The 24,597-nt window shown below is 39.5% G+C and overlaps 1 protein-coding gene across 1 annotated transcript in view; it reads right to left on the bottom strand.

The window, feature by feature from the left end:
• The window catches only part of gfra4a (GDNF family receptor alpha 4a), a 62,717-nt gene that overhangs the window by 19,890 nt on the left and 18,230 nt on the right, over positions 1 to 24,597 (bottom strand). The window contains exons 4-6 of the mRNA XM_020921874.2: positions 22,621 to 22,960; positions 9,456 to 9,565; positions 4,122 to 4,256 (exon numbers count right to left, since the gene is read on the bottom strand). Of these exons, the coding sequence (XP_020777533.1) occupies positions 4,122 to 4,256; positions 9,456 to 9,565; positions 22,621 to 22,960 (585 nt within the window). The remainder of the gene's footprint in view (positions 1 to 4,121; positions 4,257 to 9,455; positions 9,566 to 22,620; positions 22,961 to 24,597) is intronic.

The following is a 24,597-nucleotide window of genomic DNA, read 5'->3' as shown; positions in this document are numbered from 1 at the left end:
GCCCCTCTCACAGTACTGCTGAAGTCAGGAGCAGCAAACAGAATGTCAACGGAGACGGACCGCAGTCTGACAGAGAGCAAGCACAAGGATGGGTTAAAGGACTAAGTATGGGTTTATGGTCATGGTCTCAATTTTATGAAGCACTTTTCCACCTTCAAGGCACTTATTATCATGGAACGTCACCCATTCACACGCATATTCATACTCCAATGTGCGCAGGCACTGGGGCAAGAGAAGGTTAAGTGCCTTGCCCAAGGACACAATGACTGTATTCATCTATAGGAGCTGGAATCACACCATCAGCATGTGGGTCATCATTGCCCAATGATGTTTATGCTGAGAGCAGGATTCAAACACAGTAAGAAAGCATATTTTACATGCTGTGCTGTGGAATATTCCAGGTAAAATGACAACACGCATCTTTGTGATCATTTTTAAATGTGCATTATATATATAGACAGTTCATGTATTTCTAGCACTTCTTTCATTACAGATGTTTTTATTGCTCAAACAGTACCTTGAAGAACATTGTGGGTGAGTCAATATCATGTGCAGTTCAAAGGACATAAGTAAGGGACTGTATCCATGGTGACCGTGCAAGAGGCTAGCTAACGAGCTAACTAGGGACATTTGAGATGCTACAGACTTGTTACACCACATGTGGCAGCAAATATGGCAGAAGACCTTACAGAGGAAATACTCCCAAACCTTCTAGATTAAATAATTTGAACAAATGAACTATTTCATCATAAAGTGAAAAACCAGAGCAGAGTAAGAGTGAGGCTCTCCTGTTGTGTTCACCTGGGTCTTTCACTGAGGCCCCACACTAGTACATATTCGAGTCGTTTTCGTTGCAGATGCAGTGTTCGTCCACACTAATCTAATGGAAAACGACTCCAAAAATGAAATAATCTGGTGCCTGCAGCTCCCACAAATTCATCTGAGTACAGATCTGATCTGGCACTGTGTGAACGCCTGAAAACATTGATATGCCGACGTAGGAGCTGTAGTGTCCGTCCTTACTGGACCACGTCACTGTGACTTGTGCCTTCCTGATTCGCTGGGTTCGTGACATCGGTCATGTGACACTATTGCGGAAAACAATTTACACAAAGCACAGACAAAGGGGAAACAACGTAGCTAGAACTACTTGCACAGAACAGACTCCCCATTAGCAGAACACCCCTCTGTCACAGAAAGAACACTCATATTCCACTGAGTCGTGGTCTTTTAAAGTCCGACAGAAGCTAACTGCCTCAGGGCACAAGGAGTAAGAGCTGTTTTTTGAGTGCTTAGTTTATGCAAATTAACCATGTGGTTTTAAGTTTCGTTTCTGTAAAACGTAAACTAATATGCACAAAGCTGTGTGGATAGGGAAGGCTTGCGAACACAGAATTGACGTGTCTGGATGCAAATTGTTTTCGATATGGTGATAGAGTGATTCGTTTCAATGTAAACGTAACCTGAGACACAAAGGCGACAGAGAAGTGCAGTGTAAATGTTGCTGAAGAAAAACTAAAATTTCCCTCTGGATCAAGTACCTCTCTCTATAGAGCTGACCTGTAACATGTCCTGGTGATGGAACCTGCTTGTCTCCAATACATATGTTTAATGCTATACTGTGGAATATTCTAGGTAAAGTCATAATAATTCCAGGGTAACAAACAAGTAACAAGACTCTCCATTAGAAAAGTAAAGCAGTGCAAGACTACTAGTACCTAACATTTGTTCTATATAAGACACGAGACAACTACGGTCATTACACTGAGGAGAACAGGTAGTTAGATGAAGCCTGAACAGTAAATTGACAGGATAGATTTGATACAGTTCTAGGCATTGCTTGAACAGCTCTAATGCAAATAAAAATGTCATTACTGTACAACACTATTTTCACACAGGGATTACAACCAAAATAGCATAGCCCAAACAAGCCTCATTTTCTCAATTATTGGCACAGCTCCAACGATTTCCCCCAGAACCAGATCCTTTGTATTTGAGAGTCCGTGTGTTTGTTTCTGACTGATGGGCGCCTGGAGAGAGGGGGGCATGCATGGGTGCTCCACAAATCACATCTCCATTAAAAACCTGCTCGTGCCCATTATCTGACATTGTGTTTGGACAGCCACAGTCTCTTTGCACAGACACAAACGCACAATGAGCACACTCTACAAAGGTTTGTTTTCCCCGTCTCTAAGGAGCTTATAGTAAACAGGACAGAAAGCAAGGCATCCATCAGGCAGCTCAAATAGAAAGAACTGCATTTTTAGATCTGTAACGTGCAGTATATTTCACAGTTGGTACAGTTGATAAGACAGACCATCTAATACTACTGAGCTCTGTACTTTCACATAGACTTGGACTTAAACAAACTTTATTGATCCACAAGGGAAAATATTTGGACACAGCAGCAAAAATATAAATGGTAATAATAAAAAGTAAGTATTTTTGCTACTTACTTTCTCTTATTTTGTAAGTTTTTCCAAGTTTAAGTACTGAGCTTAATGGTTTTTGATGGTTTTGATGCCTGATGATAAAAGTTAAAGTAAAAAGTTAAAGTAAGGATAGACTTAAAGTTTTAATAGGTGCTTGCGATGGATGATGCTTGTGCCCATCAACAATGAGGTTGCTGATACAGTACCAGATTCTAAAGGAGTGATCATACTTGCACAGGCACCAAATCTTGCATTCTTCACTTTTTTTTTTTTTTTTTTTCATATTTAATATTATTTTGGTTATTATTTATGTACTATTATTTATCTTTCTTTTCTCTGGAGACACTGGGGGAGGGTAATGTCTTCTGTGACATTGTGCACAAAAAAGTTATTTAAAAAATGCATCAAATCAAAGTTGGAACTTAACTGAGACGTAACCCTGGACTAAACCTGCACTTGACCAATACTAAATCAGGACTAACACAGCACCAAACCAAGTGTATAACAGGACTCAAACCAGGACCAAACCAAGACAAATTCAAATGAACCTGTAACAAGTGTTTGCTTATTACTAAATAATAAATGTGTAACAAATATGTAATAATTACAATTGTAATAACCATGTAATAACCACGTAATAACTGTGTAATAACCACGTAATGACTACTATGTGTAATTAGCGGAGTTGGATGGTCAAAAGATCCTAGGTAAGGCTACAGGAGGGTAGGGGCAGCAAATTAAGACAATGGACTAGTTGAAAAATGAATAATGTGTATTATATAGGAAAAAAGTGAGATAACCCAAAATATACATCAGCTGCAGCAAAACAAAAACCAACCAAACTCAAAATCAATTAAACGTCCTTGAGAAACCGGTCTGTTTGCCCAGCGTGGAAAAACAGAGTTCAAGCCACATCAGTGTCCAGTATTAGTTATTATGAGGGGTACAATGCCCATTAAGCGCAGATGACCGAACAGTTAAGTAGTGGAGGTAGCTTGAGTAGGTTGGGAGAGGACAGGCGGTTAACCTCCTACCAGACAGGAGGTTCTTTCAAAGGACAGTTCCTAGCTCGCCATCAGATTAAACCCAGTTTTGGGCACCTGGCCAGTTCAGTATTGTTTCAAATGAAATGCCCAGCACACATGACAATGTCCCGCATCGGGTCTGGTTCTTCAAAGCTCTGTCCCCTGACTTCTGTCCCACACAACTGAGGAGAGAGAAGTCAGGGGACCTTATATACTCTGTCTGATGAAGTGTGATTGGATAATTGGTGAAATGGGTGGTGTGATGGGTGGTGTCAAGGGTGGTGACAAGTCATGTGGCACAGGAGAAAACCTGGGTTGGATCTGGGCAACCGGATTGAATTTTACCCTGGTTACATACCCGTACAATTTATTTTACAATTTATCCATAGTGAATTTCCACTATAGAACATACAATTCCTACTCAAAAATAACAGACATATAGGCTTCTATTGTTTGTGATGGGAATAACATTAAGCTGATGATTGAATGATGCAAGAAAGACGGCAACTATTCATGTATTCATATAACTCAAAGGACAAAACTATTTAGTGCCAAATTAAAACTACAGTAAAAGTATCTATGCAGATCTTACACGCAGAATGACAGTGTGAGAAATCTTACAGCAGGTAAAATCGACCCTGTGGTCTGTGTGTCCATTACTCACTGAGACAGACGTTGTCATGGAAAAACTCCAGGAAGTCGTTACACTGCTCCCGGTGGTTGCCGCTGGCAGCACAGGAGCACCACGGGCCCACGTTGGAGGTGGAGTTGTCCAGGTAGTTTGGAGTGATTGTACTTCCTGCAGAAAGAGGAAAAAAGGATCAGCAAATGAGAACAAGTGAAAAATATTTGACAAGTTTACAGGCCATCGAGCCAAGATGTTTTTGTTTTAGTTTTCAAGTGGTGATTCACAAAATATGCTGTTTATTTTGCTCTTATTATGTTGCTCCATCTGGCAAAATAGTAACATGTTTTAAAAGGACATATGTAACTTTTCCAGTGGAGGGTCTGCCATGTGCGTGTTTCCATGGAGTTACTGTTTTTTTTCTGGAAAATTGGACAGTATTGCTGGGTTTCAGGTGACCTCACAGCTTTCTATAGGCCAAAAACAGTTACTACAGAAGATGTATAGCTAAAATCAGTATTGTTCAACTGCAGATTTTTGTTGTTATATAGCATCTTGGGGTCTAGTTAGTAATAAAAATGATCAGGTTCCATATTTGGGAATTTACTTTTCCGATATTTCATGGCAAATACAATGTAATTAATGGGAAAAGCTCGTTCTTGCCCTGCATTTGGAAGTATGACATCATCACATGTCACGTCTCTATGGAGACAAGCATGTGACAACACCAGGTTAAGTTACAGGTCAGATCTGTGGAGAGGGGACCCCAATTAGAGTAAAAATGCATGTTGTCCTCTTAAATGTGAGAAATGTTTAATGCCATGCTGTGGAACATTCCAGGTCAAGAAATGGCACATGGAGACTAGCAGGACCGGAAAAGTTCTATGGTGCACCTTTAAGTTAAGTTCTCAGTTTTGAAAAATCAATGTCAGTTAAAACATTTAAACCATTTATTTTAGTTGCCTTGACAACCAGCAAACCAATTATTTATTTGGATTTACTGGGTGTTGATCTGTTGAATAAACAAACAAGTATCAGTTGCATTTTAGTCGAAAGCAGATAAGGAGTATCCAAAACTCTTCACTTCCATTTGCGACATAATTTGACCCTGAATCCTTGCACTTAGTCGATCTTCGTCTATCTTATTCATCCAAACTCACATCTTGGGCTAATAAAATCTCCCAAACTTCAACACGACATTACAGAATTTGAGCGTTTTCAGAATAATAATGGCAGGAGTTCTTCTTAGAAACCCTTTCAGCCATAACTAGTATCTCCAGCTGGGTATTATTCACCGGCTCAAAGTGCTCTGTGATCACGCAGGAGCCCCGCGGTGGTCCTCCACGGCTCTCCCCTCTAAAGTCCTCTCCTCCTCTCTCCTTTACGCCTCACGCCTCTGGACTTTTTGAAATGTTTGTGGAAGTCATTGTGGGAGAAGGGTGATACGTCTTTGTGAGCCCTGTATTTTTAAAGTGGCTGGGAAACAAAATGGTTGCTCTTTGAGGCAGAGGGGATGTGGAAAAGTTGTGATTTACCTGCATTGATTTTGTCCCTGGTCCCACAGTTTCAAACAGGAGCCTGGATTCACACTTTGAGGTGAGTTTAGGAGAAGAGCCAATCACTGTCACACAACTCTCTGTCCTCTTTTATCTGTAGCGCACAAAACTGACACTCCCGGTGCAGTCTCCAAGGGTAAAAAGTATACATAGTGTTGATCTACTCAGGAAGTTTACCAAAGTGGATAAGAATTAAAAACATTTAGAATAACAGCCTTAAAAAAGAGTGAACATATATGTAACTTTCTGCCAAAAACTAGACTAAAATAAAATAATGTGTTTTGTGGATGTTTACTCGCACTCAACTGTAAAAGGGCCTCCTCCTGCTTGTTTCCATGGAAATGGTCCTTTAGCTAGAATATTCCACAGTATGACATAAACCCATATAAACCATAAAATCTATCTCACAAGCATGAACCAAGTTTTAAGAAAATGTTAAAGAAATATATTGGAAAGTGTACATAATTATATTTAGTCACTAGTTATTGTAATTTGTTGGATTATAGTTCATGTTTTTGATGTAGTGTGTATATACTATGGAACAGGACTGTATGAACTTAGGAGTGAACTTTTATAGTTAGTATAATGGAACAGTTTCATGTAAATTATGTTAACTTGGACCACAGGAAGAATGGTCTTTACATCTTTACCCGATTAAAGACTAATGGAGATCCAATAAATAAATAAATAAATCTCCATGGTTTAACTTTCTATTTCCACTGAACCGTACAGTTGACTTTCCACCCCCGAAAGTTACAAACTGTGACTTTAATTCAAAATGAATACATAGTTTATTAAGTTGTATTAACTACTTTATTAACACCCTCACCCAAACCCCAGGTAATTAATTACCTGAATCTGAATAAAGTATTAGTATATTATGAAAGTAATAGTATGTGTTCATGATTTATTAAGGCTAATTAAGGTTATTATAAGTTATTATATTTAACTACACATTTGTTGGGAATGTTGAATTTCCTTCTTTTTTCTTAATCTAAATGAAAAGGAAAATATTATCTGAACTGTCTATGAATATACTACTGTATTTCTGCTAAAAAAAAAAGCAGCAGCAGCAGAAGTAGTAGCATCAGTAGTAGTAGTAGTAGTAGTAGTAGCAGTAGTAGTAGTAGCAGTAGAAGCAGTAGTAGTAGCATCAGTAGTAGTAGTAGTAGTAGTAGTAGTAGCAGTAGTAGTAATAGTTGTAACAGCAGCTGCAGTAGCAGTAGTAGTAGCATCAGCAGTAGTAGTAGTAGTAGTAGCAGCAGCAGTAGTAGTCGTAGTAGTAGTAGTAGTGGCATTAGCAGCAGCAGTAACAGTATTAGTAGTAGTAGTGGTAGCAGCAGCAGCAGTAATAGTAGTAGTAATAGTAGTAGTAGTGGTAGTAGCAGCAGCAGTAACAGTAGCAGTAATAGTAGTAGTAATAGTAGTAATAGTGGTAGTAGCGGCAGCAGCAGTAGTAACAGTAGCAGTAATAGTAGCAGTAATAGTAGCAGTAATAGTAGCAGTAATAGTAGCAGTAATAGTAATAGTTGTAGAAGGAGGAGGAGGAACTAAAGCCAGGCAAGTTCCAGTCTGTTGTAGAACTGCCCCCACTGATTGCACCATTGTCAAAAAACATTTGAAAAACATTTGATTAAACATGTAATCTTTTGGACCACCTTAATTTCAGACATTTCTCTGAAGAGCTAAGAGGCTGCATTATGCCCTCAGCCAATGTTTGTAATTCAGCCCAAACAGCAGTCAATAGTTGTAATTGTGCTCCTTATGATGCCAGCTCCAGCCTCAGACGCATTCATCAGACTGTATTGATTAGACTGGACCTCACTCACCCTCTTTATTCTTTCACCGCTCCTCCTCCTCCTCCTCCTTCGCTCTCAAACCATTTAGCCGAGCAATTCTTTACCAATACAGCAACTGGTGAACGAGGATTGAACCAAGGGGCAAATATGTCAAACTATCTCTTATCGCTGTTGATTACACAATATATTTATTTTGTACGTACATTTTCAAGTTTTTTTTGTTCTATTGATATTTTGAAGCTGATTGTCAACATTCCCTAACTGTCTGAAGCCTTGTCAGACTTTAATCTGGGCTGACAAAGCTGACTACAACAAGTGAGCTGAGCTGTGCTGTCAAATAACATTAGGGCTACAGTTACAGACAGCATTAGTCAACAGTTTTTCAGTTAGTCACTCTCACCTTTTAGTTGAAATTAAACTCCTAAACAGAACCGTGAACGCTCGTGTTGATCGCAAGCTCCTGAAAATATGTTGTTTATATCCATTTTGTATTTTTATTGAGTTTTCAGACTATATTAAAACTATTTTTGGAAACTTTTGACATTCTGTCATGCATACATTACCAGTCAAAAGTTTTAGAACACCCACATTATTTATTGCAATTCGAGTCGTGCAAGTCCAATGAAGAGCTTGAAATGGTACAAAGGTAAATACTGAACAGCCAGAGGTTAAACAAAAAAGATAAAAGATAAGAAAACACAAGTCCAAGCTCTGCCAAAACTACCTCAGGAAAAAAGAACAAGACGGTAAAGCTTGAAAACATGGAGTGTCCAGCTCAGTCTCCAGACTTAAACCCCATTGAGCTGGTTTGAAATAAACTGGACAGAAGAGTGACGCAATCTACAAGTGCCACACATTTATGGGAACTTCTGCAACAGACTTGGGACGAACTTTCTGAAGAATATGTTGTATCTGTTATATTTGCCAAAGATGGACACTTTCATGAATCAAAAGTTTAAAATATGTTTTGGTCAACAGTAAACAGTAAAAAACTAGAAAAAGTGTGGTGTTCTAAAACTTTTGACCTGTAGCGTACATGTAGAACACCCCCAGCTTGATGCCACTGCAAAATATCCATGAAAACCCAAGCATGTGCTGATAATAAGCATAGAATCATTACTAAAGATTTTCAAAACAGTATCTTAAAGTTGCACTGTGGAACTTTTCTGGCACCAACCTGGCTCCTTGGAGATGTAATTGCTTTGCCTAGAATCCACACTTATCTACCTCCACGAAGACAAGAAGGTGACTCTACCAGGCCAAGTTATATGCCAGATCTGTGAAGAGGCAAGCCCACTTTGTTTTTGGCAATGTAAACACCTAAATGCTATAATACTGCCGTATAAAGGCAAAAGACCTTAACTCGCCAGATTGTGAAACTGAGAAAAATGTTTCAAAGCTGGTGGTTTCTCATATGGCTTTGGATGTAACAGTTGTCATATATTTTCTCGTTAAAACTATCAAATTGGCTCACAATATTTATTCACATGATAAAAGAGATTTCAAATGCCCCCAAAATGACTCATTTTTGACCGAACTTGATGTTACGGATGTTACAAAGGTGAGTATACAGTACTGCCAGTCAAAGCAAAACATTTTCCACGTGATAAACAGTTGACAGACCTTCACCAGAAAAGTTACATAATGCATCTTTAAATGTTGTGTCATGTACTGTTTTATAATAGAGGGTGAATCAAAGCAAAACTCCACTACATCTCTACTACAGCTTTTATTTTCTTTTTAGCTGCTTTATTTCAGGTGCCACTGTTGTCCCCAAAATGGCCCTATAACATATAAACTTTTCTCTCTCACGTCAACCAACTTTATGTTCTCATTCAATACATCTATAACTCTCCTCTTTGGGCTTCCTCTAGGCCTTCTGTTACCTGGCAACTCCAAAATCTGCAATCTTAAGCCCATATATACACATCGTTCTTCTGAAATATTCCTATCTGTTTTCTCTTATTTTACCTCTATAACCCAACTTTCTTATACTTCCCCATCCCCGGAGAACTTACCTATGAGTCCGGTGTACGCGAGGAGGCAGGCCCCGTAGTTTTCCTGTCTGCAGCCGCTGGAGCTCAGGTCTGAGGGCTGGCAGTCGAACTGGAACTGAGACCAGCGGGACCTGAGAGTGAAGAGGGACATACAGCACTGAGACTGGGCCCGGGTCATGGTGGAGAGAAGCAGGAGGGTCACAAACTCTCTACTATACAATACACTCACTGATACTGTAATCACCTTTGACCTTTACAGATGAAAGTACATTGATAACGAAAATATAGTTTGCAAAGTAGTAGTAGTAGTAGTTTGAAGGATAATGAACTGGAAATAAGACTGTAACTGAGACAACACATTTCACTTGCCAGACCAGCCAGTCCCTTCTACATTCTGTCAGAATCCAGAAGGGTTTGGAACTGAACTAAAGAGGGTGAAAATCCTCCGTCCAACCACGGTCCAACCACAGCTGTTCATTTGTAGCACATGTCTCTCAAATGCAAGACCAAAATTATCTTTCAGAACAAAATATGTAACTTCTTTTACTTGAAATAGGTGCTTTGATGTTTGATTCTGCAAATATCTGTGCAATTTCTCAATCCTTTATGTTGCTTCCCCCCCTTTTTTATGTGTAAACCTCCAACGTGAACATACCACACTTCTCTCTGATTGGTTAATCCGCCTGTCAGTCACATCCTCTGAAATCTGGGAGACAGGAAACAGCTCCAGATCCACTTGTCTCTGTAAAGTTTTATCAAAGTGTCTGGTTTTGGCTGGTCAGGTAAACCTTTCCCTGTCCTGTTTCTGTATTACTACCAAGAAAATACTAAAAAGGTTTCATGGAAATCTATGGTTAAAATTGAGAACAAAGTTAGAAATAATCAAGCTGACATAAAAATAAATCTGAATTGCAGATGTGCCTTGTTTCCGTGTAATTACACTCTCACTACTTATGTTAAAACCATTCTCACTGTGCTGTGAATCTCAAGTAAAACAAATGACGAGGTACTTCTAATGCTACTTCTAAAGAGTTTGGCGAAGGTTAAAAAGTGTTCTTGTGAAAGACAGTGCATTGAAATGTGCAGCGGAAATATTGGACCAGACTAGACCCTTATAGAAAGCATCTAAACCAGACACCCCTGAGGCCACAGTCTGAACACAGCATAAGAGTAGTATAATTTCATTTGTAATAATATCAGACAATGAGGCAGGCTGTGGGAGTAACTGTACTGTGAATCAGATCCACAGAAGCAGCAGTAATGGAGCTGGTGTAAATCCAGCCTGAAAGACCGAACTTTGCTCCTCAGCCTCGATCCCTGTTAAGGTTTCCAGTTCTGACTTGTTTAGTGTGTTTTAATTTCTTTTTCTAACTGTCCTGATTCCTGCTGTGGAATCCCTGGTCCGTGATTGGTGGGGCTTGTCTACGCCCACCTCACCTGCAGCCTCCTCCCCCTGTTTAAGAAGACTGGCAGCTCCTGTTCGGGGCTGTTGGCCTTGGTGGCCAGTCTGCCATTTTCTGTGTTTCAGTCATTTGTTTTTGTACTAGTACATGTCTCACTTTGTTTGTGTTGAGACACTAGTTTAGTTTAGTTCTGTTCTCGATTTTGTTTGTAGGTTTGTGTGGTTTTACTTTGGGACACGTGATTTAGTTTTGTTCTGTGTCCCTTAGTTTAGTCACTTGTTTTTGTATAGACCTACGTGACCCGTTTTTTGGCACAAAACTCATTATATGTTAATCCTGTTATTTTATTTCTTAGTTTAGGTTATTTTCTGTACATATTTTAGTCTGTTTTGTTAAGTTACTCTTTTACTTTCCTGTTAATTAAAGATTACTTAATTCAATCCATTCTCCACCTTGTTTTTTTTTTTATTTTATTACTTCTCTAGCCGCAGCAAGCTGGGTTGTAACAATCCCTCACTCTAAACACTCCTCAAGGCTACTTCAGTTATACCCCACCCCACCTCCACCCTAGCACCGCCTCATCCTCTCATCGTCTCCTTCACTTTCCTCATCCTCTCACGGTCCCCTTCACTCTCCTCATCCTCTCACCGTCTCCTTCATTGTCCTCATCCTCTCATCATCCCCTTCACTCTCCTCATCCTCTCATTGTCCCCTTCACTCTCCTCATCCTCTCACTGTCCTCTTCACTCTCCTCATCCTCTCATCGTCCCCTTCACTCTCCTCATCCTTCATCCTCCTCTCTTCACCCTCATCCTCATCCTCTCATTGTCCCTTCACTCTCCTCATCCTCTCATCGGTCTCCCTTCACTCTCCTCATCCTCTCATCGTCCCCTTCACTCTCCTCATCCTCTCACCGTCTCCTTCACTCTCCTCATCCTCTCATCTGTCCCTTCACTCTCCTCACTCTCCTCATCCTCTCATCTGTCTCCTCTCACTCCTCCTCATCTCTCATCTCCCTTCACTCTCCTCATCCTCTCTCGTTGTCCCTTCACTTCCTCACTCTTCCTCATCCTCTCATTGTCTCCCTTCACTCTCCTCATCCTCTCATCATCTCCTTCACTCTCCCCTCATCCTCTCATCTGTCTCCTTCACTCTCCTCATCCTCTCATCTCCTATCTGTCCCTTCACTCCCCTCATCCTCTCATCCTCTTCTCATCTCATCATCACTCTCCCTTCATCTCTCACTGTCTCCTTCACTCTCCTCATCTCTCATCCTCTCCTTCACTCTCCTCTCACTTCATCTCTCCTTCATCTCCTCCTCATTCCTCTCATCACTCCCTTCACTCTCCTCATCCTCTCATCATCCCTTCACTCTCCTCATCTCCCTCTCATCTCCCCACCTCTTCCTCTCATCCTCATCTCTCACCTCTCTCATGTCTCCTTCATCTCCTCATCTCTCTCTTCCTTCCTCATCCTCTCACTCTCCTTCACTCTCATCCTCTCATCGTCCCTTCACTCTCCTCATCTCTCTCTCCTCATCATCGTCCCCTTCACTCTCCTCATCCTCTCATCCCCTTCATCTCCTCATCACTCTCCCTCACTCTCCTCATCCTCATCTCCCTCATTCGTCTCTCTCTCATCCTCTCATCTCCGTCTTCTCCTCATCTCTCCTCATTCCTCTCCTCTCATCTCATCTCATCCTCTCACTCTCATCTGTCCCTTCACTCTCCTCATCCTCTCATTGTCTCCTTCACTCTCCTCATCTCTCTCCTTCACTCTCCTCATCCTCTCATCGTCCCCTTCACTCTCCTCATCCTCTCATCCTCTCATCGTCTCCCCTTTCACTCTCCTCATCTCTCATCTTCACCTCTTCACTCTCCTCCTCACCCTCCTCTCATCCCTTCTCCTCATCCTCTCATCTCCATTCACTTCTCTCATCTCTCTCATCGTCTCCCTCATCTCCTCACTCTCCTCATCCTCTTCATCTCCCTCTCATCTCTCTCTCATCTCTCTCATCGTCCCCTTCACTCTCCTCATCCTCTCATCGTCTCCTTCACTCTCCTCATCCTCTCATCGTCTCCTTCACTCTCCTCATCCTCTCATCGTCCCCTTCACTCTCCTCATCCTCTCATCGTCCGCTTCCCTCTCTTCGGCCTCACTTCAATCTCCGCCGGGGTCTGACTCATTCAGTAAATCTACTAATACTTTCTCCTTGTGTCTGTCTGAGTCTCTTCATCTTGGAATATTTGTATAATGTAAGCTTGGTTTTATTGTAGTAAAAGTTGTAGTAATATCCGACCTAACTTAGCACCATAAAAACTAATCTAATGTCTCCCCCTTTGTGTCAGTCCTCTTCACAGCCCCGCCTGACCAGAGCCAGTGAGTGCAGTGAGAGTCAGAGCTCGTCCTTGGCTCTGTTCCTAAATAAGTGTCTGCTGCCTATAGCTGTGCACAGATTAGACAAATATGGATCTTTCATATAAATGCCGCCATCTTCACCTTTCCTGGCAGCCACAGATCATCATCTTCCTCATCCTCACACAAGGCTATCCGGGCCATCCTATCACGCATCAGCTCCTGCAGGCTGGCATTTGCGTCTGATCCCCCTAAGGACACTGCGCTCTGTCTCTCTCTCTTTCCCCTCTCTGCCTCTTTCTCTCCCGCCCAACTCTCTCACTCTATCCCTCTTCCTCTAACTATCTCTCTCACTCCTCATACCTCTGTATTAACGCACTCTATACTTTGAGAAGTCATCCCGGGCCGACTGGGCTTAAAGTACATAAGCCCCTTTACTTGCCCTATTTTTTATTTTATTTTTTTTCAAATTTCTTAACTTTACTGAAGTTTATCCTTTTACTTCCAGGTTGGACACAAGTAGCAGATATGACATATGTAGAAGTTGCTATAATGTTAACAAAAGATTTTGTTCACTGAATGTTTAAGGCTACATTTATATGATGATGGTCAGAACAGAAGACGCAAAAATGGGGTCGTGTCTTCACTTTTTATTCCGTGTTTAGATGAGCGTTTTCAGGAGGAAATCTGTCTGCATACGGTGATGCAAAAGTGTGTGGAATTCGATTCGGTGTGCTTGTACTTAAAGCAGAAATGGCATCTTTGGACATATGGAAGTTTTTCACGCCACACATTTTCATCAGCTACTCCTTCCACAAAGTTGTCCCACCATCGACTGGTTCTCCAGGTCTCGTCCATATCCGTCTGGCTCACCTTTGACGAACTGGTGCATCCAGAATTTGACAGAGGTGATTGCAGATCCTTCTCTGTTCAAAAATAGTATCTCTGCAGATTCTGTACATTTTTTGAGAGCCTCATGTAAGTTTATTAGAGCTGCCAGAGCAACTTGAAGGTCCGACGCATGGAAATGATCTGACATGTTTGTTTCTGTGTACTGTCTGTATGTGACGTAAACATGTACAGTCCCTGACAAAAGTCTTGTCGCTTATCCATTTTGTAGAAACAAAAGCTTATAACTTGACTTTAAATTAATCGATTGGTTTTAGAAATGTCTCATATGAAAGCTAAAACCCTCCCAAATTATGCTCAATATACTAAAAAAAAATGTGCTTCACTGAAAAAAGATTGATCATTTAATGAACACAGAAAGGTCAGATTTTGGCAAGACAAAAGTTTTGTCACCTTGTCATATGATGCACCCAATCCTAGATTACAGCCTCACCTGTGATCAGTTACTGATCAGTCAATTAGTGGGTGTGTATAAAAAGAACCCCAGCACACCAGACCTTCACATCAACTGCAACTTGACCTCTGACAACATGCCTAAGATCCACCCTGAGACCAAAGCGTTAATTATCAAGAGGCTGAAGACCAGGATCCACTGCTGAGGTGGCTGACACCTTCAATGTGTCTCAGCGTCAAGTACAAAGAATAAGAAAAAGATCTGAAATGACTGGAGATGTTTTTGACAAGCCCAGGTCCAGGCAGACCCCGCAAGACAACTGCTCGGGAGGACCGTTTGTTGATTCAAAAATCCACAGGCCAGCCCCTTTTCCACTGCAGCAGAGCTCCACCAGGCCTGGTCACCTCAAGTCCCTGTGTCAACCAGAACAGTTTGTAGAATTCTGTCTGGAAATGGCCTCCATGGTCGAATCAGTGCACAGAAACCAGCACTAAACAAAAGGCAATTAAAAAAACTGTGTGGCATTTGCCAAGGCCCACAGCCTGCTAAAAGGATGGACACTGGAAAAGTGGCAGAAGGTGGATTTTTCAGATGAATCCTCTTTTGAATTACATCACAGCCACCACAAATACTGCAGGAGACCTACTGGAGCCCACATGGATCCAAGATTCACCCAAAAAACACTTAAGTTTGGTGGCGGAAAAATCATGGCCTGGGGTTACATCCATTATGGGAGTGTGCGAGACATTTGCAGGGTGGAAGGCAATATCAATAACCTAAAATATCAAGACATATTAGCTCCTCTTACATTCCCAACCATAAAAGGGGTCAAATTTTGCAGCAGGATGGTGCTCCATCGCATACTTCTATCTCGACATCAAAGCTTCTCAAGGCGAAGAAGATCAAGGTGCTCCAGGACTGGCCAGCCCAGTCACCAGACATGAACATCATTGAGCATGTCTGGGGTAGAATGAACAAAACGAATCTTGATGAACTCTGATGTGTCTTTGCTTCCTGATGAGCTCATGGAAATCATACAAGATATTAAATATGGATCTCACAGCACCACTACTTCATTCACTGATGTTATGCAACATATTTTTGTATTTGAAGTAAATTATTTCTTCAATTTTCTGTAGGCGACAAAACTTTTGTCTTGCCAAAATCTGACCTTTCTGTGTTCATTAAATGATGATCAATCTTTTTTCAGTGAAGCAATTTTTTTTTTGTATTATTGAGCATAATTTGGGAGGGTTTTAGCTTTCATATGAGACATTTCTAAAACCAATCGATTAATTTAAAGTCAAGTTATAAGCTTTTGTTTCTACAAAATGGATAAGCGACAAGACTTTTGTCAGGGACTGTACACAACCTGAGCAGATCTGACCAGAGTTTTGCGTCTTGGGCAGTGTAGATGGAAACGCTATGGTGGAGCATATTCAACTTTTCCACTCTGGAGGGTGGTTTAAGATTTTTGTGTTTTTAAGCCCCCCAAACGCCATCTAAACGAAAGGCACTTCCAATAAAATATTTTGTCATTTTTACATGCAAGCGTTCTCGTGCAAGCAGGCCCAAAACTGCCAGAAAAACGCCTTCCTTGTTGGTTAATTGCCTGAAATTTGGATGGAATTTTCATTTTTGATGACAGCTAGAGGTATTTTGTTTTAGAATTTACTAATACTTCCTGTATTCTTGTACTTTTCTTCTCAAATGCCACTTAAAGGTGCACTAGGGAACTTTTTGGTTGGGGGTCCATTACCATCTTGTTTCTATGGATATGTCATTGTTCTTCCTGGAATTACAGCTATATCTTACATTTATTAAAGTACAGGTGGTTTTACTGCTCAAAAATACCTAGAAAAACTGACATTCTGACTGTGAGATGATAGAAAGTTTTAATACCATACTGTGAAACATCTGCATGGAGAAAAGCATTACGGACCCTCTACCAGAAAAGTTACACAATGCACCTTTAACTGATGTGAAACTATAATAACCCTTTACATCATGCAGTGTCTTATCAAATTAAGTAATAATTGTGAAACCATGGGACAGTGGGGTGGTGGTATTCGGGTGATCGATAGGTGAGACAGATGAGGTCCTCTGTGTGTTTGGCATTTGAAGAGGAACTAGATTAAATGTGGTTGATGTATGCAGTGGCTGAATGGTTGGAGTCTGGTGGGAGAAAGGTGAAAACAGCTGGTGCATTTTAATACACTCAAAATGAGCAGTTTAGGGGGCTCCACATCAACGCTCGCAGGGCAGACCACTACACTCGGCCCAAATACTGATCAATTTCAATAAAGCTTCATCAATAAGCGTAGGCTCTTTTCATGCTTACGACATAAACCAGGAAGACGTTTGGAAACATGCAATGACAACTTCTGGCAGGCTCTGTTTGCGGTAGTAAGGCTAGGAAAAATCTAGGAAAAATGAGAAAGTGGCCCAGTTTTTTTAATCTTCATAATCTTCTGTTATGTTTGAATAATCAACAGTTACAACCACACCTCAGTTTTCATCATTTCCCCGCTAACGCACAACTCCGAGCGCACTAGGTACATGTGATTAGAAGAGATGAGGTGCCAAATTCAAGATAATTCCAAACAGCACATATGTATGCAGTCCTCATTTTACCGCTCATGGCATTTACTTCAGTGGGTTTGATCACAGTCGGTCGTCGAGCCCAGTGTCACTACATCGAAAGTTGTAATCACATGTTTCCAAAAGTCTTCCTGGTTTTGTGAGTGTGAATAGAGCCTATTCATTCAAAAAGAACTTTACAACCTAATGTCACCTATCTTCTCAGACACACAATCACAATCTTCTATTTCCAGTTTATCATAGGAATATACTAGTTTATACCAGTTTTCATAGTTTATCGTACTAGTATTCATAGTTTATCATACTAGTATTCATAGTTTATCATAGTATTATCATACATAGTATTCATAGTTTATCGTATTTAGTTTATTCATAGTTTATCTAGTATTCATAGTTTATTACATAGTTTATCGTACTAGTATTCATAGTTTATCATACTAGTATTCATAGTTTATCATACTAGTATTCATAGTTTATCATACTAGTATTCATAGTTTATCGTACTAGTATTCATAGTTTATCATACTAGTTTATAGTTTATCATACTAGTTTCATAGTTTATCTAGTATTCATAGTTTATTGTACTAGTATTCATAGTTTATCATACTAGTTTTCATAGTTTATCATACTAGTATTCATAGTTTATCATATTAGTATTCATAGTTTATTGTACTAGTATTCATAGTTTATATAGTATTCATAGTTTATCATACTAGTTTTCATAGTTTATTCATATTAGTATTCATAGTTTATCGTACTAGTATTCATAGTTTATCATACTAGTTTTCATAGTTTATCATACTAGTATTCATAGTTTATCATACTAGTTTCATAGTTTAATTCATAGTTTATCATACTAGTATTCATAGTTTATTGTACTAGTATATATAGTTTATCATACTAGTATTCATAGTTTATCATACTAGTATTCATAGTTTATCGTACTAGTATTCATAGTTCTAGTATTGTTTATTACTAGTAGTTTATTACTAGTTTTCATAGTTTATAGTTTATCTAGTATTCATATATTAGTTTATCATACTATAGTTTATCATAGTATTTCATAGTTTATCATACTAGTTTATAGTTATCATAGTTTATCATACTAGTTTTCATAGTTTATTATCATACATAGTTTATAGTTTATCATACTAGTATTGTTTATCATAGTTTATAGTTTATCATACTAGTTTATAGTTTCATACATAGTTTATTGTATAGTTTTCATAGTTTTCATAGTTTATAGTTTATCATACTAGTTTTCATAGTTTATCATATTAGTATTCATAGTTTATAGTTTATAGTTTATCATAGTTTTCATACATAGTTTATCATCTAGTGTTTATTGGTTCAGATGCTTCAGAGTGTTCAGCACACTTGTGTGGTTTGACAAGCGCTAAACTGCTACAGTATAAAAGATGCACCAATATTTCTTAAAAATGTTGGGTAGTGAGGAGTATTGTGTGACGTTAGTGGTGATTTTGGTGACTTTTGGCATTTGTTTCATTTTCGATGGCGTCTACAAGTGCAAAAAAGCGATCCATGGTTTAGGATCTTTTTGATCTAATTCCACCTAACAAAGTAACCTATTTTCTTATTTACAGCTGCTATTTATGTTGCTCTTTACGTATTATTTTAAATCATCATTATTTTTGTTGTTGTTAGGTACGGTGTCGCTCTACACACAAGTATTGTCTTACACTAACAATACTTCATCGATGCTCAGACACCTGCATGCCAATGGTTATATTTGTCCACTAGAGGTCAGTGTTTCTCCGAGGCCTCAGACACATCGAACCATTTGAGACAATATTGCGACTGAGGTGTCAGTGCTTCACGAGGCTCCATTCGCCCATCACTACTCTAAATCCTTGATCAAATTCACCAAACATTCTCTTTGTTCTGGCTTTAAATCCTCGATCTCGGGAATTGTTGTCCAGCCCAGATTGTCTGTCTTTGACTACATCCATCTCAACCACTTTGTTTAGACCCAGACAGACGCTTGAGTTTGATGTCATGGCTTCACAGCTCTCCTCTGATTGGCCGGTGTGTGTCTACAACTTCTGGGGTTCTTGCAAAAGGTCTAGTGTACTCTGATTCCTGACCTAGTCGCTGGAGAGAAATTAAATTGAGTGGAGGCACTAGGTGGCACCAGCCTGGCTAATTACTGTCACACTATCGTTGAACAGTATTTACACTGGAGAAAGTTGATTTGGGTACTACCACCGAAGCTAAGTATGCTTGGGCCTGGTTAGTACTTGAATGGGAGACTTCTGGAAATACCTGGTGCCACGGGGAACACAGTGATTTTAATCTATACTGTTGTTGTGTCTTTGGGCTAGACACTTCACCCACCTTGCCTCTGCATCCACTTTTCCTATGTACTGTAACTTCATGACTTATTCTCTTTGGATTTCTGTTTTTGCAATCTCTACTCCATTTCACTGACCAAACTTTCTCAATCTGGCAATGTCATCTTGTCCAAAGTTTGTCCCTTTTGTCAGCAGAAACATTCTCTAGCATGGTGGACTTTTAAATTCTTGATAAACTATGGATTTAAATGCTGTACAAATGTTCCGTCTGCATTTATCTAGTTAAATATACTTTTCTGATCCTGATCTCAAAGTGCAAACAGCCTAACCCCATGATAACCTGACTTGCTCGTTGGTAAATATTGGCGGGGCAGTCGTGTGAATCCTCAGATAATAGCTGTTCCAATAATGACTAGTGCGGCTCTGCGCTCCCCCCAGTAAACGAACACACATCTAATTAAACTAATTAAACACTAAATGAGTTTATCAATGGAATTAATTAAAGACAGTCGACTAATTAAAAGTGAGTGAATATATCATGGCAGCCAGGCTCAGCTTCAAAATGCATAATTCCACTTATTGTCTTCTAAGCGGCAACGAAAATTAACTGAAATCATTTGTTGCCGTGGAAATAAAGAACCTAGATACAAATATGAACTACGTACAAATAGATTATCTTGCTTAGTGCATTTGTGTTACTTTTATAAAATTAAAAACGAATCAATAGATCATATATGTAAATAAATTGATATTTTGCAGTGACATCACGTATGGGGGTTTTGTTCCTGTATGTGTGTTGGCAGAATGTTCACAGCACAAATCAATTATTAAGTTATTAACTTTCTGGTCAGATAACATTCAAAGCTCAGATGAACGTCTAACAAAGCCTCAGACAGAGCAGTGCTTACAGATAGCATCACACCGCCACAGAATGTTGATGACTTCAGCTGCAAAGTATCAATACATAAGAAATCATTGAGCTTTAAAAGAGTACACGTGTTTTAAAGTTAAAGTGTTTTTCAAGCACTGCAAAGTACAACGAATGAGTGAAATCAATGTAAAATCCACAGTAATATGTAATAACATTCTTACATAATACAACTGAAAGAGCAGGTTTAGCTGTTATATATTTATAAAATCACAAAAGCTTAAAGGCTAAATCTTTACAAACTGGAAACCCAGAAAATGTTAATGCTTTTATGTCCTTAAATATATCCTTACATGTTTAAAATGTGCAGAGTAAAAAAAAAAAAAATATATATATATATATATATATATATATATATATAGAGAGAGAGAGAGAGAGAATCTCAAGTCTAATTGCAGTTACATCATTTAAAATGTCTTTTTACTAAACTTGTAGATTATCAAAGAAGAGCACATTAATGTCAATTAAAGCAAATCACTGAACTTATTTACTTCAAACTATCAAAATAAAACACTTTAACTTTAAAACAATGTTCTTTAGTTTATTTGTGCCCATAATAACTAATAAGAGAGTGGTAGTTGAACGCCTAATCTTGCTCGAGTCTTGTTTCAACAGGCTGTAATCTAAGGTCAGTGTTTGAAAGCGGCTCTCGGGCCCTCAGTGCATTTTGTGAGAGAATGTTCTGTTTGGGTTTATTGAAGGTTGACTTTGTGCTTAATGCAGTGAGAACAATTTTCTTCTCAGACAGAAAACAGCAGGGTTAGAAGAGACAGGACTACAGGTTCTGAATGCTCTCCTGGTTTACCCAACATCTGGCCTTGTGAACAGAATTAGATAAGAGATCAGTTACTTTTCATGTATTGTGAATGAGAAATATGCCTCAGCCCAAATAATGAGTCTCCTACATTATAATCATTGCAAGAATCTGATGTAATTCTCCCAGTTAGTTTTAAAATGTTGAAAAGAAAAGTGCACTGAGGTATTACATTCTCTGTCATTGTCAAACCAAGTCATCGCAGTTACTGTCCATCAGGGACACACATTTATGTGTTAATGTTTCTCTACCTCTTCATGCACACAGCCCAGTTCTATTCTGTCCTTGTTTCTGTGGGGGGAATAGTTTGAAATATATTAAAAAAGGCTGCAGAGGGAGCTAATCAAAAAGAAAAAAAAAAGGTGATAAACTTGTTGTGTAATCTTCCAAACAGCGGTATAAAGGAGCATCTCTGCACTTTAGTGAGCACCTTTTATGGTCCATTTACGTTTTGTGTGATACTCAATTAGTGCATTAATGTAGCATTTTAGTATATTTTGGATGGACGGCTTAAATATGGTTTGATTATAGCTATCAGAGTAATCAAAACAATAACCCAAGAGCGTAGGTCCCCCCACCCCCCTTCATGAAACCAACTGATAGATGACTTGATTAACAGATTCATTATATAATATTGTTCACTTTTTGTATGATGCACACTGCAAAAAACAAACAGCACATGTGTTTTATGAATTCTTTCCAAAAACACACAAGAGTCTGGGCAGGTCCAGAATAAGTGAGAGTTGGTTTCATTTTTCATTTCACAAAATGTACAATTTTTGTTCATTGCCCTTCTAAGATTATTCTTTTGTAGCAGATTTCCCTTTGCTTGTTGGTGATGAGATATTTGTGAGGTCATGTCCAAACATTTTTCATGTAATATTGTCAATAGAGTCGGGCGGCTCACAGTGCAGGAGTAGAGCTCCGTTTGGGAGGAGCACTTGTGGTGATAGTCACTCTTTTTCCACAGCGACTCAATATAAGGCAAGTTTAATTGAAGATGAAGCCAAGTAAGTTCCTATAGAAAAGTTATTCAAAGTTTGGTGTGCATTGTCTTCACTCATGCCTGCTCAAGCCGCCATCTTTGGGTCCTGGCACTGTCCTGCTGCTTCCCCAGTTTAGGCTCCTGACACCACTAATGACATCACTCTGTTGCAGCCAATGAAATAGTGACAGAGGTAACCCTGTCATCATATCACTGGAAAGATCTCAGAACGTCTAATAAATAAAATGTGAACTAAAACATGTTAAATCAATACTACTGAGTTTGGAAAAATATCAGAATAAATTGATATTTTTATTGATTAAAATAAAATGGTAAATATTGGTAGGGACTATTTTATCTTCCCCAAATATTAGTTGTGACTAGATTTGATGTGAAGTTACATACTGAGTCCTTTTGATCAGTTCTAAATGTGAGTAACAGTTACACAGTTGATTGTACGTGTGTACACAGAGGAGTGGTCTTACCTGCACACATAGTCGGCCTTGCACACACGCAGCTGTGCCAGGCAGTTGGGCTTCTCCTTGTCCTCATAGGAGCAGGTGGGGACAATGGTCTGGCGGCGGCGCTCGGCACAGGCTGTGTCAGTGCAGGGGCAGAAGAGCAGCTCGTGGGTGTAGTCTGGAGGAACACGGTCGAAGAACTTCCTGAGCGCTTTGTTACAGCGCGGCCTGTTACAGGGCCCGGAGCGAGCGGACGGCTGGATACACGCTGACACATACTCTGTACGAGTCTTCTGACATGTCTCATCAATGTTACAGGCTTTAGCCGCGTCCAGACAACGGTTCACTGTGGTCACCTCCGACTCTGTAACACACACACATACACACACCCACAGTTAGGCCGTCACATACTTATACTCTGACCTGGGCACATGTGGGGAGAGAACTGAGTAACACAGTTGTGATGATTAATCATTCTACACAGCAACATTTTTTATAACTTAAAAGGACTACAATTCAGTTATTAAAAAGAATGATATGTAAAGAGTTCAAAATCACAAAATAGTAGAATGCCAGTAGAATTATTTTGGGCTTTACAACAATAATAAAATGTCTGTTCTTCAATTATAATAATAACACCATCACTATGCAACAAAAGACACGCAAGTATTTTTTATATAATATAGTTTAGGGTACAGCAACTCCCAGTCAATGTTTACAAATGACCTTTGATTACAATGTCCTCTATTTCACCTCTGTGCAATGTTTTATATATATATGTATATGTGCTCTGTGGGGTGTCCATGTAAGAGCACATACAAACTGGGCTAAAGCTCTGATTGTATGTAATGTGCTGCGATGAATAGAACATGATTGTGTGTTAATGATGGATGATGTGCTCAGGCTAAATATTTCATACTGGGTTAATGCAGAGAGGCACTGGAGCAGCCTCTCCTCCAGCTATCTCCATCGAAATATAAATCCATATCACCTTTATTTATACAGGCGAGCATATTTTATGAACAAAACCAAATCCAAATTGCACAGTGTAGTTAAAAAAAACACCAGTCCAAACACTTGCATATGCATAAAGGCTGAATAAAATAATACTAGTACTATCTACATGGAGATCTTTCTGTCCTGCATTTTCTTCGCTCTATGATGTGTTAGTGGAGGATATATTTGCAAATGAAATAGTGATGAAGATTTCTGATATCAAAAATAGGTTTTCATGGTAGATTTTGTAGTATTTATTTGCACTAGTCATGCAATTAGAAATGGAAAAGGTGTTTTTGTATTTTTGCTCTTGATGGTAAAGCAGCAGCAGTAGTAGTAGTAGTGGTAATAGTAGTTGTAGTGGTAATAGTAATAGCAGTAGTAGTAGTAGTAATAGTAGCGATGGTAGTAGTAGTGGTAGAAGTAGTAGTAGTAGTTGTATTAGTTATAGTATTTGTATTTGAAAATGCGAATATAATATTATGACATACTTTTCCCCTGTGTTCCTTTGTGGCACATAATTGCAGCTTAGTAAAACTGTAGTGTCCCCGAATGTGCAGGGAGCGGGTGAGGGACTCCAATAGTCACTGAATATGAATAGAAATGATGAAGTTGGCACCAGTCGACCAGTCACCAGGCAACAGCAAGCCCATTCTCCTGCACTTTTATGATTCTGGGCCCATCTCTACATCACGTGTGCATTCTCCCCATAGCCCCTCCCAGTCAATAAGTCCATGATGGTCTCTCCTCTGGCACATAGTCTGCTCATTAGTTTGTAAACTGCCTGTAGTTCTGTCTCCTGGTGAGTTCGGCTCTCAACAAGCTGTCAAATCAAATATGAATGGCCTTGGAGGAGTCAGCTCTCATACCAGCACAAAGCATAGGTTATCCCCACTGTTACAGCAGAGCCACCGATGACAGGAAGCCGAGGGGGGCGTGGGCGGGTACTCGTCGCATTGAGGGGACTGAAATCTGTGTACAAAGTCACTTCATGGAGCCTTCTGC

This window comes from Boleophthalmus pectinirostris, unplaced genomic scaffold (genome assembly GCF_026225935.1).
Source record: "Boleophthalmus pectinirostris isolate CB_2022bp ecotype Guang Dong unplaced genomic scaffold, ASM2622593v1 HiC_scaffold_10, whole genome shotgun sequence".
NCBI lineage: Eukaryota > Metazoa > Chordata > Actinopteri > Gobiiformes > Gobiidae > Boleophthalmus > Boleophthalmus pectinirostris.
This window is presented reverse-complemented; position numbering and strand designations above follow the sequence as displayed.